Genomic DNA, 19,860 nt, shown 5'->3' on the forward strand with positions numbered 1-19,860 from the left:
GGAAGGGAAGGAGGCAGAACAGCATTCAGCCAAACATTTCTTTATTGCCATCCATACTTCCTTGGCATCTAACTAACCCTTATAAACCAAAAACATAAACATAAACAGGTATTGGGATTATATTCATTAAATGAAAGTTAAATCAAATTATAGATTTAATGTAGATAATTATTTAAAGTTAGAAATGGACTATGAATCATCATTACAATGTACTGATTTCGTAAAGTATATTTTCACTTTTTATAAAGAACTTGTAGTGATTTTTTTTAAATAGTAGAATATATCTGAGATTGAAATTGTACAGAACATTCTCAGCACTTTTTCCAGATTTTTATCTAGTATATTTTTTCCAGACACTTTATCTGGTATATTAGGTAGCATAATATTATAATAAACATTTTTTGAAAATATTAAGTATTTAGTTTCTATTATTCTATTATGGTAATTAATTTAAAATTGGTTATTTTAGGATGGCCATTATAAAGCCATTGGCAAAATACTCCATTAGCTGAGCTGCTTTTTTAATCATAATAATAAATAAACAGTATATAACCACAGGAAAAGAGTCTAGTTATCCTCCACAGCTACACCTGCTGTCATCAATGCACCTTTATAACTTGACTTAAGGATGACATCCGCTTCACTGGCCATGATTTAACCATAGTTTATCCAAGAAATTGAAATAATGCAAAAAATGTTTGTGTCCCAGAAAGAATTGGTTTAGAAAATACTGGTGAGGCTGCAGGTATAAGAAGCAGTTCTCACAGAATGAAAGAGACATCTCACATCCCAACTCTATATTATTTAAATAAGAGACAGATAGAAACTGGGCCTCCTGCCAAAAAGGAGGCACAGTACATCAGTTGCTTGAAGGTAGTTGAGGACAATCAGCGAGATAAATCAGTGAATACCTAAATATTGGGGCTGGTTTGGGGAAAAAACAGCAATTGCCAAAAATCTTTTGTAATGACATTACTGTTTCTTATACAATAAACTAATTTAACTGCAGTTCGTGAGTCCTGGTATCCTTATATATTTGATTCCTGAGTGCCTGTCAGGTGAAGCCTGACAGAAGAGCAAAAACCATATAACAAGAAATGTTAAAGTTTGTTAACATTCACGTAATACTTCCACAAAACTTACATGTGGAAAGACACTATGATCGGGTGTAAAGCTTGCATCCTTGCCTCAGGACTGGAAAAGAATATGGTTACTGTTTTCCACCAAAAAGGACAAGATAAAATGAGTGAATGCAAAAACTACAGATGGGTTAGTTTCTCTGATGTCCTAGGAAGGCATTTGGCAGAATTCTAATGGAGTGAGTAGCAAAGGCTGCAAGAAGCAAAATTTACAAAGTGGAATGGGGCTGTATGCTACCTAAGTTTTGCTTTTCAACAGGCTATTGAGAAATAAGTGAAGAAAAGCATTTTGCCTAAATGTGGGCAAATACAAAGAGAACAAATGACAGAATGTGCACAAGGATGTCATTACTCAAATACCAAGACTTAACTTCTTGGTATCAGATAACAGCATTGTAAGTATTTAATGATATTTACATGTCAGCATCATCAACATGTCATTGTTTGGGTATCATAATTATTTCCTGCAGATGAAACTGAGTTGTTTGCTAAATACAAAATAAAGCAGACATAAGGATAAGGGATGTATGATGTCCTCTTGGGGTTTTGACTTATTTATGTATAAATGTACAGTGCTGAGCTCCAGAGTGGTCGAGGGTCAGACATGGCTGACAACGTACAGCAGGGCTGTCAAACTCACGGCCCGTGAGCCAGATGCCATCATGTGCTGGCCACACCCACACCCAGTTTAGCAAATGGGGATGTGTCGCGTGATGCTGCCATGATGACATGAGTTTGACACCTCTGACATACAGTATAAGGGATGCTTGTGGTTATGTTAAAGGTATATTAGTTGTGAATGGGAAGGTAAGTGTGTGGAGAACCGAAATGGTTTGCAACAAATGTTAGGTAGATTATATGGTGCAACAAGGGATAGAGAACTGAAAGGTATTGCATCAAACTCCAAAGTAGTTATGTTTGAGGGTGGAAATGGAGAGAATGATTCCAAGTCATAAATAAAAGGCAGAGCCTCTCCCTTTTCCTGAGAATGTGCTTATGTTTTATTAAATATAAGAAAATGGATACAAATGCTGGTAGAAAAGTAGCAGGTAATGTGGCCTCTTTGAGGAAAGAAATAGATTTATATGAAAGCATGTTTCTGCCCAGTTTGTTATATGCAGTGAGTGTTGAGTATGTCAATATTAATTTCTTAATTGGTCCAAGGTCACCCAACTGGCTTTCATGGCTACAGCGGGAGTAGAACTCACAGACTCCCGTTTTTTCAGAGTGGTACTATAATCCTTAGGCCAAACTGGTTTCCATGGGGTGGATAAAATTACAGAATTTAACTATTTCTATTATTATTATTTTTGTTTCATGATGTTCATTTCTTTTGCTGACTCTTTCTAGCTCTTTTTCTGTGTGTAAAGGGTTGCTTATCTTGCAAAGCAACACTATACATACTATTAAGGGTAGGCATGTAGTTATTTAGATACGGTACAGCATCCTTTCCTTTTAGAAGTAGCTTCCACACTTTGCCTTTAGATGGCACCAAATTCTTTCAGGTTGGGTGGTAACTGAGCAGCAGCTGAATGGATTTCCTCCATCGTTTCATATCTTGTACTGTAGAGCTGGCTTGATTCCAATTTTATCTACTGCATGAAAAAGGAAACTGTAAACAGGAAAGTGGATGCAGTTCGCTCTGTTATATAAAATTATAGCGACCTATTTGTTTATAAAAATATCCTTAATGGGCAGTGTAAAGTGAAGCAGCTTTTCTTTTATACTAAAGGGGTGCCAGATGAGAGTGGATATGTATTTTTAGCATTTAATACATTAAAAGTCTCAAGCCTATTTTAAAATACATCTTAAATAGCAAATTCAATAGCTAAATAAGATTAGGGACTTCAGAATGACGAGCAGAGTTAGGTTTGTCTAGTACACAGGTGAGAGGTCACCACCAAGCTTACAGGTCAATTTGGAAGTTAAACAATGAAAAACCATTTCTGGATTTTAGCCAAACAAACATGGGCATGAAACTACAACATGTTAAGGCAACTTGACTACCTTACTATATACCAATTTGGTTCAGCAGGTTCTGAGCAGTTCTGGAGAACCGGTAGTGGAAATTTTGAGTAGTTCAGAGAACCAGTAAATACCACCTCTGACTGGCCCCATCCCCATCTATTCTCTGCCTCCCAAGTCCCAGCTGATCTGGGAGGAAATGGGGATTTTGCAGTAACCTTCCCCTGGAATGGGGAGAGAATGGGGATTTTACAGTATCCTTCCCCTTCCACAAAGCCACACCACACCCACAAAACCAGTAGTAAAAAAGTTTGAATCCCACCACTGGTCTAGGGGTTAAGACACTAGGCTAGGAGCTGAAGGACCGTCAGTTCTAGTCCCGCCTTAAACATGAAAATCAGCTGGTGACTTTGGGCCAGTCCTCTCTCGACCCAACTCACCTCACAGGGTTGCTGTTATGAGGAAAATAGGAGGAAGGAAGGAGTATCAGGTATGTTCGGCACCTTTAATTACTTATAATTAATTATATAATATATGAAAATAAATAAATAAATAAGTCAGTCAGCTATCTTGGAAGAAATTATACAAAATTGCTTCACTGGCACAGTCTTCTTGGCTAAAATGTTGCTTTAAAATACAGACCATAAACAATGTGCCTGTAGCTTCAAGTGATAGCTATTCAATATCCTGGCACACAAACTGGTTTGTGCTCTTTTTAAGAGCAATTCTGGCAGCCCCAGACGAGACATTTGAAGTGAGGATTGTTGGCAAAGAATGTCAGCAAAAGCTAAGCTAATGCAGATTAATTGTCTTATGAAAGGCTGTGTACAAAGGTAAACAACATGTAACTGGTAAAATACATTATCGGTACGGCATCTGGATTGACTTTGTGTTAGGAGATGAGAGAAAGGGTGAGATTATGAACATCTAGACAGTGACCAGGAGAAAGAGGCAAATTTAAGTAATAATACAAAGGCCAATGCTATAGAGAACATATTTTCAGAAATATTTCAAATCTCATTTCAGAAAACAAATATATTTCATACGAATTAGCAGGAATTGAAGCATGGTTCATATTAAGCTTGCACTGGGTATTCAATCGACCATATGAATTAGTTTCCTATCTGTGAGTTTAATTTTGAAAATTATTTAAGAAACCAGTATAAAACTACAGGATTGTCCACTGCTCTTGGCCAGCTAAAATAGAGCCGGAGTTCACAATGAGGAAAGGTGATTATGTTTCACGGATTCTGTCTATGCAGTCATTGGGTAAGGAAGCAGGAAATAGGATTCTGTATTAACTGTTGGGTTTTAGTTATTTATTTATTTTTATTTATTACATTTATATGTAAGTCTCATAGCAACCCTCAAGTCCAGAAAACATTTAAAGAAGGAGAAAGCCAGGGGGTTCCTTATATACGGCTCTCATTCTCAGTGACAGTGTGTTTGAGGGCAATATGGCACCCATAAAACACCCCAGTGTCTTCGGTCCAAAGATTAACTTCCATAAAAAGGGGGAACTGTGAAGTTTCATAGCTTTAGTTGTTTATTGAATTAACTATTTTCAAATAGGGAAAAATATTTCCTCCTTCATTATTTTATTTATACAGTAGCAGTCTTTAAGAAGCACAATTTTGCTGTCAGAAGTTGTGGTTGCTTCATCACTGGAGGTTTTTAAGAAGAGACTGGAGAGTCACTTGTCTGAAATGCTATGGGGCTGTGATGACGAACCTATGGCACGAATGCCCCAGCTCAGTGGTGGGTTTCAAAAAAATTTAGAACCTCTTCTGTAGGTGCAGCCTGCTTTGTGGGAGTGGCTTGCCAGCCATGTGACCAGGTGGGAGTGGCTTGCCAGCCATGTGTCCGAATGGGAGTGGTTTGGCACTTAGCAAACAAAATGTTGGCTCAGAAACTCTGGCATTTGAAGCACGCAAGTCTTAAAGCTGTCAAGTTACAAGACCCTTGCACCCCTAACCCTTTAGAAAAAAAACCCAGGGGACTTCAAAGTTTACAGCTTTAAGACTTGTGGACTTCAACTCCCAGAATTCCTCCTCTCGCTCTTCATCTTGATGATGTGCAGACGGGTGGGGGGAGGGAGCTGGAACTGGTTCTAAACAGCACTAGATTTGTGGAACCTTTTCTATAGAAGAGGTTGGAACTGGCAGGAATCCACCCCTGCCCCAGCTCCACTGTGCATGCACGCGTACCTCCTGCCAGCCAGCTAGTCTTCAGATCTCTGCCACGTATGCATGGGGGATGGGCCACATGCAGGGGACATGCATGCACGTGCACGGAGGTAGGAGGTAGGGCGCATACACAGGGCGGCCACTCGCATTGCATTTTGGGGCCTCATGTGGCACCCCCGTGTCCTATTTTGGCTTCCAGGTTGGTGAGGAGGCTTAACAGGCCCAAAACAGGGCACGGGAGAGGGGGCACACGATGACAAAAAGGTTAGCCATCACTGTTATAGGGTTGAGCAGGAGTTAGACTAGAAAACCCTGAAGGTCCCTTCCAGCTCTATTCTGAATGATTGAAAGCAGAACAGGAGAATAATGTGCCACCAATCCTTGCTGATAATTGGGGAACTGTGCCATATATAAAGCACTCTTTTGAGGTTCGTTGAGAATTTAGTAAAGAAAGTTTGTATGTGTGTGCTTCAGTAACTAGGAGACAAGTAAAATGATACAGTAATTAAACATGAGGTAGTGGGAAAGATGGAAAAACTGTAGCCAGAGTTGCAAATAAATTAAAACTAGCTCTGTTTGCTTCCATTCGGCTAAATTGTTACAATATTTTGGTAGTTTCATATCCATTCGGTCCTTGAGCCTATAGCAAGCCTATTAGAGTTGGGATGCCAGACATGCAGACAATAAAATGCAATCAGACAAATGGATATTACTTTATCTTTGTAAGCTTTCTTTTGGTGAGACAGTGTTGTGAATCCAGAGATGATGCCAGAGATGACAGAGTGAATTAACTCAAAAAATAGCATAATGGATTGAATATCGTTGGATAATGTTCAGCATTTTAAAAAGAGATGCTCTAAAGTTTTAAAATTGAGCAATATTTTAATCAAACTATTAGTCTCAAAATTGAACCAAAAAAGTTGGTCTCATTAAGCATTCCCAGCAGTCTTCAAAATGCCCTCTATAGAAAATGAAGTTTTGTAATTTAAGATATGACAGGGAGTATTTTAAAATCATAAGCTCAGTTTCTATACAAAAGTGAATGAGAATACTGCAGGATCCAAACTGTATCGGTCACCAGAACCAGAGGTTTTGTCTTTTGAGCTTTTGGACCTATGCTGGGAACTTCTCTCTAACAGAGTGTGCGCTCTTCTGTGTGTGGTATTTAGTGTCTGTTCTAAGTGGCTTTTTAAGTGTTGATTGGGATGTGTTGATGGCTGGCTTTTAAGTCATTAGTTGCCCAGCTGTCATCTTCTAAGTACTTTATAGGCTGGTAGTAAATCAGCACTTCTATTGACTGATGAGGGGCCTGTTTCTCAAGGTGTCAATCTCTTCCCTAGCTGTTTTTGTCCCTGCTCATCCAACAATCTTGGTTAGCTGAAAAATTGAATGTGTTTCCTCGTTCATTACAGTGTGAGGCTATCAGTGAGTTCGGGTCTACTCATTTGGCTACTTGCTTATGTTCTTGCAAACAGGTGGTTTTCTTACAGAATACTGTAAGAATTATGCAACTGAAGTATGTGAGTAATGTATACTGGAACTAAATTTCTAAAAAATTGGAATCAAATATAGAAAAGCATATAAGTAGAACAGGTAGTACCTGTAGGGTGCTTGAGAATGAGTCTGTCTGTCAGAAGACTGAAGCTCAGGTGCAAATGGAGCTCACAACACAACAAATCACCAAGCAATGGTGGAAACATACACAAATACAGGAACAGAGTTCTACAATGGCCAAGTCAAAGCCCAAATCTAAATTTCATGAAGATACTGTGGGGTGATTTGATGCAGACATCGCATCCAAGAAACCCCTCGAGCATTGCCCAGTTGAAAACAATACTGTGTGGAAAAATGGAGAGAGGGAATCCTCTTAGCAGATGTCAAAGAATAGTAGTTGCACCTGCTTGAGATTATTTCTGCCAAAGGGAGCAATACCTGGTGCTAGAGCCAAATATCTATTTATTGTTTTTATAGAAAGAAATGACATATCTGTTCGTTAAATACATGATTGCAAGACATTTTTTCATAGTTGTTTAAATTGCACCTTTATATATTGTTTGAATGAAGATAAAATATTAGTATATCTACATAGGTTAAAAGAAAAAAACTTTAAATGGGGCGTACTTTTTTTCACATGACTGTATAAAGGTAAAGGTTCCCCTTGCACATATGTGCTAGTCGTTCCTGACTCTAGAGGGTAGTGCTCATCTTCGTTTCAAAGCCGAAGAGCCAGCACTGTTCAAAGATGTCTCCTTGCTCATGTGGCTAAATGCCAAAGGCGCTGGGAATGCTGTTACTTTCCCACCAAAGGTGGTTCCTATTTTTCTACTTGCATTTTTTACGTGCTTTCAAACTTCTAGGTTGGCAGAAGCTGGGATAAGTAACGGAAACTCATTCCATTACACGGCACTAGGGATTCAAACCGCCAAACTGCTGACTTTTCTGATTGACAAGTGCAGCATCTTAGACACTGAGCCACCATGTCCCTTTATGACTGTATATACCTCCCCTTTGATAAAATGATCTACATTAATACAGATGTTAGGTTTTTTTTTCAAATAATATGGAGCTTATGAGTGTTTTATTTAACAGATTAGAGTGAGATTTTAGTCATTTTTTTCTCTTTCTTAGCTGTCAATTTTTAAAAATAAGACATGCCAAATATTAGTTTTGTCTGAAGCTTGTTTGAATAAAGAGTTAATGAAATCAGTTCTACCGTTGCAGATGCTAAATATATTTCAAAAACTACCTAGTCAAATTCTGACAAAGCTAAAAAATATTTAGCATAATCTGCTTTTGGGGGGATGGATTTAAGAAATGCAAACTTGCTGAGCCAAAAAACACTGAAAGCACTGCCGCTAGTGTTCTTATATAATTCGGTAAATAAACGACTGGCTGTCACAAAATCCTGTCCACTCTTCTGACCAATTTTTAAGAATGTGCAGTATTTTGATAGTTGCTATTCTTTCAGTTTCATCTCCTATAATTAGCGATCGTTGTTGTTGTTGTTCTTTATAAAGAATTGCTGAGCCCCTCCAAATTACCTGTTTGCTGCCTCTCTACTGCTGGTTTAACGAACCTGGATTTGTTCGCAATTTGGGAGGATTCTTGGAAATGCATGAATAACAAGAAAAGAGAAAGACTAGTCCATTAAGAAAATTAAAGGGGGGAAATGGGATTTTTTTAAAATAGTACGTAAGAATAATAAAGCAATGCGTCTCTCCTGAACTTCCTGCCCCAAAGCTACGAATTCGGAGTGATGCACAGCTTGCCACGCCTCTCGTCCCGCCCGTCCAACAAGCCGTCAACCAGTCAACAGTTAATCGTCTGAGAAACTCCGCCCATCGAGTGCGCAGCCGAGTCAGAACTACTGTAAAGAAAGCCGTTGCCTTAGTTCCATTATCTTTGGAACGCTCGCCGCCCAATCAGGACAAGGAGGGGCGGGGCTTTCTGGTTCTGCCGTCTCTTCCTCCGGGAATCTGCTCTAATCGAAGAACACGGCTTATTGCCGCTTTAGCTCCGCCTTCAGGGGGGTCTCATCCTCCAATCCGCGGCGCGGAGGGGCGTTGTTTCGACCACGCCCCGCCTCCTCGATCCATGACTGCAACAGCCGCGGGACCTCAGGATCGGTTGACTTAGCCGCAGTGCCAGCCTGGTGCTTTCTAAGTCGGTCCTGGAAGCACCATGGAGCGGGGCACGGAGCAAGAAGCTGGGCCGTCAGATCCCATCCCGCCCAGCTTGGGATCGCGGTTTCCGGGCGGCTTCAGCTCTGCAGAAGCCTTGACGGCGCTGGGCGCTATCGGACGGCGAATGCTGTGGCTGCTGCCCGTGTATCTGGCCGGCCGGGCGGGGCTCAGCGTGGGCTTCGTGGTGGCTGGCGTGGCCCTTTACATGGGCTGGCGGAGCCGGCGGCTGAACAAGGAGCGGTCGTTGCAAACGGCTGGACAGATCCTGGGCGATGAAGAGGTGACGGTGAGGAGCGCCGTGGATCTGGGCCGAAGCCTGGGTCAGAACGAGCTGCCCGCCTGGGTAAGAGTGCCGCGCCCCTGCCCGAAATGTGTTAGCTGTGGAGGAATCCCCGTCTAGTAAAAATCCTTTTCCCGGATGATCTTGCTTCTCGCATGGGACCCGCATCAAAGCGCTTACTGGGTGGGTAGGAGCTGCAATTGAATTCTGAGCGAAAGAGATGAGACTTCCTCATATGCGGCAGCCTCTTAAATTAGGAAGCGCTCCTTTGGCGTCCATCTATATATGTACTTATGCATGATTTCAATTCTTTCTTCCCCGTGAAAGCAGAGTTCGGTCTTTTTTTTTCTTTTTTTAGCCTAGCTAGGCTGATGTTCCAGTGCAGCTGAGAAAAGGAAAGAAATCTACAAAAAAAGTTGTACTTGCCCTCAGGCTTAGTGCTTGTTCTAAAAGACTGGCTGCAGCTGCAGAGGGGGGGGGGGAGAAAACCCTACTGGCATCTGAAAGATAAACAATGATATTATGGGAATCTATTTTAATGTTTAAGATAACCCACAAAGTATTGGTTATTCTTGTATATATGCTTTGACTGGATTATTGGTCACTCACACACACACACACACCAAAAAAAGGGAAGGGAGGAAAGAAATCTGATTTTGTAAAATAATTTTATGGCTTGGAGGCTCTGTAGGTCGATCCATCTTACTTTTATTATACATAAGGGAGCATACATAGGATTCTTTGAGGTGTCTTATTTAGGGTGAACCTAAATGGTTTCATCCTTTATCAAGCCCCGCATCTTCTTCAGTAAACTGATTTTTATCATATACCATGTATGTGTCCCAATAACATTTGGGACTAGTATGTGTACTGAAAAAATGTGGATGCACTGAGAACATGAAAGATTGGGGGGGGGGGGATGCCCATTGGTTTAAAAAAAAAACCTGACATAATCAGTTGCAAATAATTAGTTGGCCAAAATGTGACTTGCCAAGCCCCTTGCTCCAGAACTCTCCCTATCACTTTTGTCCTTTACTTGTATAGCTGAGCAGATTCCCAAAAAGAAAACTGGGCTACTGCTATCAACCATCTTTATCTTCTAGGAAAAACATTTGGGGGCCCAAGATGTTCTTGGAAATAAATATGATGCTGGGAGATGATTCCATTTTTTAAATTGAAGGTAAAAAAATCAGGAAGCTTGGTGGACACTAAGGGAGAGGGTTTATGGTACATTGTAGTCTCCGGGCAAACAGATTCATGGGGTTCTAGGTTTGATTCTTGGGTTTCTGGCTCCTTTCATACTTGATTGGCAAAACAGTTACACCTCTTGATGCATGGATCTGTTCACTTTAGTCAATGTATAAATCTAATCAATACAAATGTGGGTATAAAATGTCTTCTCCAAGCTGTTTCTGCCTTCCCTTTTGCCTTATCACTCTCCGGTATGCACTGCTGATGCAAATAGCCTTGGGCTAGTTCATATGCTAGATGAAGATTCTGCTGAACTCTCTTAACAGTTTTATTGTAGGGCTTGAAAGAGAATAACATTAGTAAAAGGCTCTGGCGTATATTCATGCTTTTGTTGTTATTTTCAGTAGTAGGAATCCCCGTCTGGGTAGCAGTAACTCTGGTAGCAACTCTAATTTCTTTTTCTGATTCTCCTTTCAGCAAGCGTCTTTAGGCCGGCCTTCTCCAAGTTCCATATGTTTTGGCCTTCAATTCCCAGAATTCTCAGGATTAATAAACCAGGATTTTTGGGAATTGGAGTCATCAGTCTGGTATTTTCCTTGTTTGTTGCTCTCTGTGGTGGAAAAATTAGACGTTCTGTGTAAGTGGAAAGGAGAAGCAAACGTCATCCTATGAATTCTTTGGGAGATGCATGCAAGCTCCTTTGCAGATCTGTCGCGGCTCCTTCACTTAATAACCAAGAAAGAAACCACTCAACTCCATTTTGCAGAATTAAGTGTACTTTTACTGATTTTAAGTAATGAGAAGCTAAGCAAAGCTGGATCTGAGCAAAAGAGCACGAAAGCACTAGATACCAATGCAAGATTCATTCCCCTCCCCTTGGTACCCCAGTCCATAGTCCAATCGTATATCTCCACAGCTGTCAGGTGGGAGACATCTTCAAAAATCATCATCAGGTTGGTATGCTGGACAGTTGGCCTTGGCGGGAAACCCCCCTCCTTCCACATGTGCAAACGAATGGTGTGAGCAACTCCCATTAACAGTTCTGCACAGATTATTTCACTCACCCAAATACCATGCCCTCCCTCCCCGTTTCAATGGCAGCCGAAAAGCAAACAGTAAAACAGTAGCTGACAAGAGCAGTTGCTGCATTTCCCTTGGATTCATATCCTTTAATGCCATTTGTTCTAACTTACTTTCTCCCAAATTCTTTTTTTTTTACTTCCCAAACTCTTTAATCTTTGGGAGACCCTTGAAGGCATTTGGAATTTTGGGGACATGTTGCTGTAGGCACTCCCAGGAAAAGCTGCCTTGCTGCAAAAGAGCTGCCATGGTGTTTGCATAGTCCGTCTCTACAGTGCCATTTAGCAGAGGGTCAACTGGCAAGTTCATTCATCCTCAAGCAGCCCCTATTCCAGCCTTCTTACTCTGCTTACCTCTGTCTGTTGATAGGTGGAAGCGACAGACTCAGTTCCAAACAGCACACTAGGTTGCAGCAACGCACAGTTTGTATTTCTATATGTTACCGTTAGAAATAAGGATGAGGCTATATGCTGATGCTTTACTTTGCACGATAGCGGCTTCTGTTTAACATTTTATATTCCCCAAAAGGTAGAGTGCAGGAGAGATAAATTGATGTCTATGAGTATAATGTTGCATCTATCCTGTTCTAATTCTAACCATCTTGTTAGGTAGTTTCCGTATTTGCTATCTCCACAGTTTCCTGTTGGCATCCTGTTTTTCTTGAGAAAAGCCCATCTGATTTTTCTGTTTTGTTTTTAATGCACAGTGCTTTCCTAAGATGTATCAGCATCTTGAAATTGCCTTCTGGGTTTCTAACCATTAACTTTTCTTAGCTCTTCCTCTGTATATATGCTACAGAGGATTTGAGCAAATATAAGCAACTAGGCCTGGCAAGAATATTCTGAATAGGATAAAACATTATTCATGTAGTTTTTTCAACAAAGCTTTCTTTGATTTGGTGATATCCTATAATTAAACAAGATTTTTTTTCTTGTGGCTCCAAATGCTGCCCAAGACGCAACAAATCAAAATAGATTTTACATATATTGACTGCAGCTAGTATTTGCACAAGAATGGAAAAGAGAAGAGATCCCTAGTACAGATGATTAAAAAAATACTAGAAGGTGCAGAAATGGATAAGCTAACACTTACAATTAAGGAAAAGGAAGAAACTGAATGTTTTTGACTTGAGATTAATTTTATCAATGGTTAGTTGATAAAAACGGTTCCACCACAAAACCGCGGTAGACTAAAGCGCGTGTGACTAAAGCGTGGTGACAAAACCGCACCGTCAAAACCGCGCGACAACAGCGCGCCGACAGAAGCACGCTGTAACATAACCCTAAAAATAACCCTAAACCTAACCCTAAACCTACCCTAAACCTAACCCTAAACCTTACCTTAAGTTAAATCGCGCTTCTGTCGGCGCACTGTTGTCGGTGCGCTTTTGACATCGCGGTTTTAGCGCCGCGGTGTTGTCGGCGCGCTTTTGACGTTCGCGGTTATGTCGTGCCACGGATAAAAACAGGGAATTGTAAGAAAAGAATCAATGATATGAAGGAGGTATGTTAAAATGGATAAGCAAATCATTATTATTATTATTATAGAATGATTATTAATGTAATGAATGCTGTTGCAAATATTCTGATTACTATTTCCTAAAATTATTTGTACCCAGACAACACACTTTTTAATTTGAAAATGGAATTTTTATATGTTGAAAAATAAAAAAACTTGATTAACAAAAAACAAAACAAAATGCTGCCCAAGATAGATACTTCCTTCAGCGATGAAAAGGAATTGTTAATTAATTTGTGCACAGTCTCTTTGTTTTAGTAGGATTACTTGCCTTAAGTGTTCATTGAATGGAACAGTGTGGAGATTTAAGTACTAGCACACTGTCTGCTAGATATGCAAAATACCCTATTAAACAGTAATGCTATTGTACTTTGCATTTGAGAACTTTTATAGGATGAATTCATGGGCTATTATTTTTCTTATGCCTCAGGTTTCTTACAATGTAGATTGTTGCCTCTTGAGCAAATATCTAACAAGGGGAGACAGTGATGGAATGCAGTAGCATATTTCTGCACTGACTGTCCTGACATGTGAAATGTGAATTTGCCCTTTATACAGTTATTCACAATATATCCAAATCTTGTGAGATGTAAGCCAAGAGTCAACAGTTCTAAGGACATAGATGTCAGTTCTGCCAGTAAACAACTGCCACTCAGCACATGAAATTGACTTTGACGAGATGTGGGAAAGGCAGGCAGAATAAACCACAGGTTTATATTGACTTGGATGCAAAAAAGAACTGCATTTTTATTTTGACAGGATAAAATCATCTGTTAAATGTATCTTGCCAGTTCAGCTTGCAATAAAAATCCTTATCTAGATCTATTCTCAATTTAAGCCAAGCCATACAAAATTGGGAGTTAGAGATGTAGAGCCAACTGTTGATTTGAGGAGCCTGATAAACGCAAACATGTATTTATTTTGCAGATATTGTAGTGCTGCAGGGCATGCAATCCTTGGTAAACTTTTGGATATGGAGCAGTTCATAATTGAGTGTGGTTTAACTGAGCCCTAAACTTGTTGAAATGCATGCTGGCTTGTTTTAAATTGGCCCCAATGCCATAGAAATTGTAAAGAATCTTCCCATCCAGAGAATGGTTATTCACATTAATCAATAAATTAATCCATTGGTAATTGTTGCAGTCATATATTTAACAGAGTGCCCGGGTTCACACATTGTGCCAAGCTACAATGCTGTATTATGTTTTTTGAGTTACCATGTTGTGTGAACCCAGCTATGGTGGTTCATAATCCAGGGTTAGATTTTTTTTCTGCGAACCCAGTTAAATGTGGCTCATTTAATAAATCATGGCTAGTCACACTCTAGTTTAACACCAGATCTGCAAATTATAGTGTGAAGATCCCCCGTTGAATTTATATACTTAGTTAAATATATGATGCCCTCATTCTCTTCTTTAGTTCTTTACAGCTATCTCTTTCTTGTACCTTCTGGATCTCTTCTGTTAACAGCCTCCTTGCATTCCAACCATCTAATTTTGTATTCAGAAATAATCTCACATGAATATCTGCTTGCTAATTGATGATACAACTTAGAGATTGGGGGGGGGGAGAAGGATTGGATGGAGATGTTGCATGTTTAGATCTGGTGAATCCAAAGATGATAAGCCTTCCCCACCTCCTGTTATTGAACAGGATAATGTGAATCCATTGTAAGAAAATGGGTGAAGTCCCTTGCTATAAAAGGATCGTCTTTGCAAGGAGATATATACATCCTGATTGTGCATGGCTATGAGCCCATCTATCTCCCTGGCATGATACCCTACTAAGCCTCTGAAACTCTATCTTCCCCTTGCTGGTTTCAGAGTGGTGAGGCCCATCTGCCACCCCCAATGAAGTCTATTCTAAGTGCTTTTTGTTTAGTTTACCCACACTTTGGCCTTTGAGAAAGAAATCCAAGACTTTGAAAATAGTTCAGTTGGACAAGTTAAAGAAAATGCTCAGAAGGCACTCTACCCAGGCTTGAGAATTGTGTCTCATTCTCAGCCATCCCCTTTTGTTAGTGGTGGGACAACCTGCCCTCTTTGGCTGCAATAGTTTTGTTTTGCAAACTGAGCTTTTTTGCCTTAGTCCCCTTGGAGATAAGAGGGAGCCTCATGTTCCCTTTCTCCTACTAAGGAAAGAGGTTAGAATCCTTCCATTATTGTCAACAAAGATAGTGCTTCTTGGGGTATTGATGACAACCAACTGGTCTTCTGTGAAGATCAGTGGTGGGATTCAATTATTTTACTACCTGTTCTGTGGGCGTGGCTTGGTGGGCATGGCAAGGGAGGGATATCGTAAAATCTCCATTCCCTCCCCACTCCAAGGGAAGATTACTGCAAAATCCCCATTCCGTCCCGATCAGCTGAGACTCAGGAGGCAGAAAATAGATGGGGGCAGGGCCAGTCAGAGGTAGTATTTACCGGTTCTCCGGACTACTCAAAATTTCCACTACCAGTTATCCAGAGCTGGTCAGAATCTGCTGAATATCACCTCTGGTGAAAATCACTCCCTATGTCTCAAGGGGAAAATGTTGTGGGTTTGTAACTTTGTGGAAGGATTAGGAAGGCATAGTAGAGGAAATTTTGGGAAATGTGGGTCTGGAACAGGGAAGGGATTTCATGTGTTATTTGCATGTATCTGAGAGAAGTTGTACATACGTACTCATGTGTTGGTAAGGATGCCTCAGAAGCCTGTTCTGGTACCTATGAAAGGCTGACTCCTCCTGTCTAATTATTTGGACTGTGCCTAAAAATTGAGCGCTGTTCTTGTAAGGTCTGCACTCCAGCTGCTGCAACAAAGAGGGAAATGAAATACATCCCAGAAATGAATTGTGGCTGAGCAACAGCAGTAGGGTCATCCTATAGGAATGCAAAGGACAGCAGCAGTTGTGGGCTGTAAGAAAGGGCTGGATGTCCAAAATCCTAAGCCAATGAGCTCACAGCAACTTAATGGTGTCCTTTGGTTTAGAATGCTAAAACAGAGTGTGTGTGCGTTTGCGGGTGCGGGGTAACTCTTGTTCTTATTGGCAGAGGCAGAGCAGAGTCTGCCTTGTGTTTGCATTTCTCATTTTACCCTCTAGCCTAAACCTTGTATCATAAAAATCCAGAATTTCTATCTTGTGTATATGGTATGCCGGATTTAGTTTTGCTTTGTTAGGGAAAAAAAGCCAGAGCCAAGCTCTGATTTCTGGATTTTCAAGCTCTGGTTTCTAGCTTTCACTAGACTTTAATGATCACCCTCAGTTATTGACAGAAATTAGGGTTTGGCAGCTAAAGCTATGTCGTTGCAAAGTGTAATGCTATATGTGACTGCACTGCTTAGCCACAATAGTTCCAGTCCTTCCAGTTGCTGTCGTTATACAAATCCCATGCTGTTGTTAAGAGGATATCAAGTGGTCACCATTTGTGATCGCCTGCCAGCTTTCCTCTTTGACTTTGTTTCTTGGAAGCCGGCAGTGAAGGTTGCAAATGCGGCCCTGTGATCCAAGGGACCCTGCAATGGCTGGAACTTTGAGCGCTGCTCCTAAGAGGCATTTGCACAGCAAGAACCACTTGTACTTTCTTTTAACACCACTTCATAACGGTAAAGATTAAACAACTAATCTTTAAATGAACTTGAAGATGCTCAAGTTGCAATACAGACAGCATCCACCCTTTGTTTTTTGCAAATTATGAAAACGAAGATTAACTGCTGAGTACGATAGCCTCAGAGGCTGAAAAAGATCATGGGGGGATCTGCTGATATAAGCCGTTAAAACCACAGTGCCTTTGTGAACATATTAAGTACAGTTTGCAGCACACCTTGAGAATAGATTAAATTTGGGCCTGTGGCTTTTCATAGAAAGAAATTCTCTATATTCCAGATGTCCCCTGTTTGAAGTGCATTGAAAAATTTTAGCGTTTAAAATTTCTGTCATGAATCTACCTGCCAACACATTTCAGCTGCACGAGGCCCTCTGTTTTTAGTTTCTTAGTTAAGAACAACAAAGAACTAAGAAAGTGGTAAAGACAAGAGAAGTACAAATCAGCACATTCGTATGAGACAGTGAAATATATTTAATTTGCTCTTTTACAACTAACAGAAGCAGTAGTGGGATTCCCATTTTTTTACTACTTGTTCTGTGGCTTGGTGGGCGTGGCTTAGTGGGCATGGCAGGGGCAGGATACTGTAAAATCTCCATTTCCTCTCGTTCAGCTGGGACTCAGGAGGCAGAGGCTAGATGGGGGCGGGGCCAGCCAGAGGTGGTATTTACCGGTCCTCCAAACTACCCAAAATTTCCAGTACCGGGTCTCCAGAACTAGTCAGAATCTGCTAAATACCACCTCTGAACAGAAGGGAAGCAAGCCTATCTTCTAAGCAGCATAAGAATTGAGAATCTTTTTTTTAAATGAATCTCTAGAACCTTTTGGACCTTAAGCAAGAGAAGTATGTGACAAAGGGCATAAATGAATCTCCTTTAAAAGTACACAAATCAATTCTGTAGAAATGCCTTGAGACAAAAGGAGCTTAATTTTATCTTTTAAAACAATGTACCCTCATCCTCACTTTTGGGAGAGTTGATTGCCTATGTGTAATTTGGGATCGGGGGTGGGGGGGAGGACTGCACAGACACTCTGGTGTGGAAAAAAACAATCCACTGCTTGCCATAAATGGAGAGTTTTTCTTTCCCTCGTCCGTCTGCCTGATGACATCAAGCGACTGAGTTTGCACTCCAGCCCCTGAACTGCTGTTCTTGGTTTGTTTCCTTGGCAGAATGCCCTAGCTTGCAACTGCAACATCTGGCATCTTCAAACCACTTACACGAAAAGTATTGTTTTAATATCCAGATGTAAGCGATTTGATTGCAGTCAAAACAGTCTTTCAGAGGACAGGAAACTGCCTTGAACTGAGTCAGATCATGGATCGATCCAACTCAGTGTCATTTATTAAGATTGACTCTTCTGAATCTCTCTTTTACCAGCTTTGCATCATCTTCTTTAGCCAGAGATACCAAGGACTGGATGGGGGAACCTTTTGCATACAAAACTTGGTAACTTCTCAGACAGCCGGGCAATTAGGTGGCATATACATTTTAATAATAAGAAGAATGCAGTCTGGATGGGAAGTGGATGAAAAGTAGCTGAAAATGAAAGAAATGGTGTAGAGAAGAGGGCAAGGAAAATCAAGAATTGGTCAGCACCAAGAGAAGATGAACTGTATAATTTTAATTGATCTGCACCACTCATCGTCAGCCAATTAACAATATACTGCAAGGAGATGAAATTGAGTTTAACATTGGCAAAATTTATAATGAGAATTCCAACAAAATGGGCAGCACCAGGGAACTAAGGCCAATTACCTGCTTACCAGCCTCTTTCAGATTACTAATTGGTGTGGTAGCTGATGCAGTCAAACAGCATTTAGTTGAAAACAAGCTCTTTCCGTCTGAACAGAAACTGAGGAACAAAATATCAGCTCTTAATTGACAAAATGACTTTGGAAAATTGCAAGAGACGGAAGATGAACTTGAATGTAGCTTGGAATGATTACAATAAAACATTTGATTCACTGCCACGTGATTGGCTAATTAAGTGCCTAGAAATAACGGGTGCCAGTGGAAACTTTGGAAGCTTTGTGCAAAAATCAATGGCAGAATGGAAGACACAGTTGCTGATCAATGGTGATAGATTGGGATAGATTAATATCAAGGGAGAAATCTTTCAAGGAGAATCACCAATACCACTATTATTTGTCATCGCATTGATTCCTTTGTCAACAGTACTGAACATGTCAGGCCATGGCTAGCAAACATTAAAAACATCTGCCGGGCTATCCTACTTCCTCTACATGAACAATCTGAAGCTATAGGGAAAAACAGCATGTGGAATAGAATCGCCGCTCAACACTATCCGTATATACATCCAAGCTTGTATCAGAGAAATGTGCTACCGTTACCACCAACAGGGGAAAAATATTGAAAATTGAAGATATCAGGATGCCCTATAGAAATAACATCAAGAGTCTATGCAGTGCTAACAGCGCTAAGGATCCAGAGGTGGTATGCTGCCAGTTCGCATCGGTTCAGGCAAACCAATAATGGCATAGGTGTGAGGCTCCGCCCACCCACCCAGATGTAATCAAAGACTTTCTGCGCATGTGCGCGTGCTCCCGCTACCAAATCGGTAGTGAAGAAAATAGAATACCATTACTGTAGGGATCCTGTTCACTTCTTTAAGACTAGCAAGCTCAAACTCCTCCCAGATAACACAAGATCTGGCTTAGTCAACTTCATGTGATCTGCAAAACTGGCATTCAATTCAATATAAAGCCAAGCAACTTTATCCACCAAGTGTCAGGAGCATTCCTTACAGTGATCCTGTAAAATTTTCCCTGGATCTAAATGTCTATGGAGATTCTCAATCATCCAGGTCAGTTCCCCTGGATCTTTCCTTTCTAGGAGAGATCAAATTACTCTAAACAAAGCCTTTGGCTGATACTCAAAAGAGTGGAGAAATTGGCACTTCTATTGCCATGAATTATGTCTGAAAGACAGGCTTTTAACAAGTATCCAGTTGGAGTCTTTATTTTCCTCCAGGTATCTCTTGGCTATTTCATTCTCTGGAAACCAAACTAGCTGTGCTTGCAGAGAGAGATTGCCCAGGCCAATCTGACACAGGTATTAGTTTATCTGCCTGTGTGTGCCTAAATTATTCAATATATTGAATAATGTCCACATCAGTCAATAATCTGAAAGAATAAGCAATTATCATGTTTTGAAAAACTTTTGTTAAATACCTGGGCGCTGTTCTTGTTGCACGAAATTAGGCATGTAGATC

The 19,860-nt window shown here is 40.5% G+C and overlaps 1 protein-coding gene across 1 annotated transcript in view; it reads left to right on the plus strand.

The window, feature by feature from the left end:
- Positions 1-8,855: 8,855 nt before the first annotated feature.
- The window catches only part of ESYT1 (extended synaptotagmin 1), a 78,891-nt gene continuing 67,886 nt past the window's right edge, over positions 8,856-19,860 (plus strand). Inside the window, exon 1 of the mRNA XM_032210678.1 lies at positions 8,856-9,316. Within this exon, the coding sequence (XP_032066569.1) occupies positions 8,972-9,316 (345 nt within the window). The 5' untranslated portion in view covers positions 8,856-8,971. The remainder of the gene's footprint in view (positions 9,317-19,860) is intronic.

This window comes from Thamnophis elegans, chromosome 2 (genome assembly GCF_009769535.1).
Source record: "Thamnophis elegans isolate rThaEle1 chromosome 2, rThaEle1.pri, whole genome shotgun sequence".
In the NCBI taxonomy this organism is placed as follows: domain Eukaryota; kingdom Metazoa; phylum Chordata; class Lepidosauria; order Squamata; family Colubridae; genus Thamnophis; species Thamnophis elegans.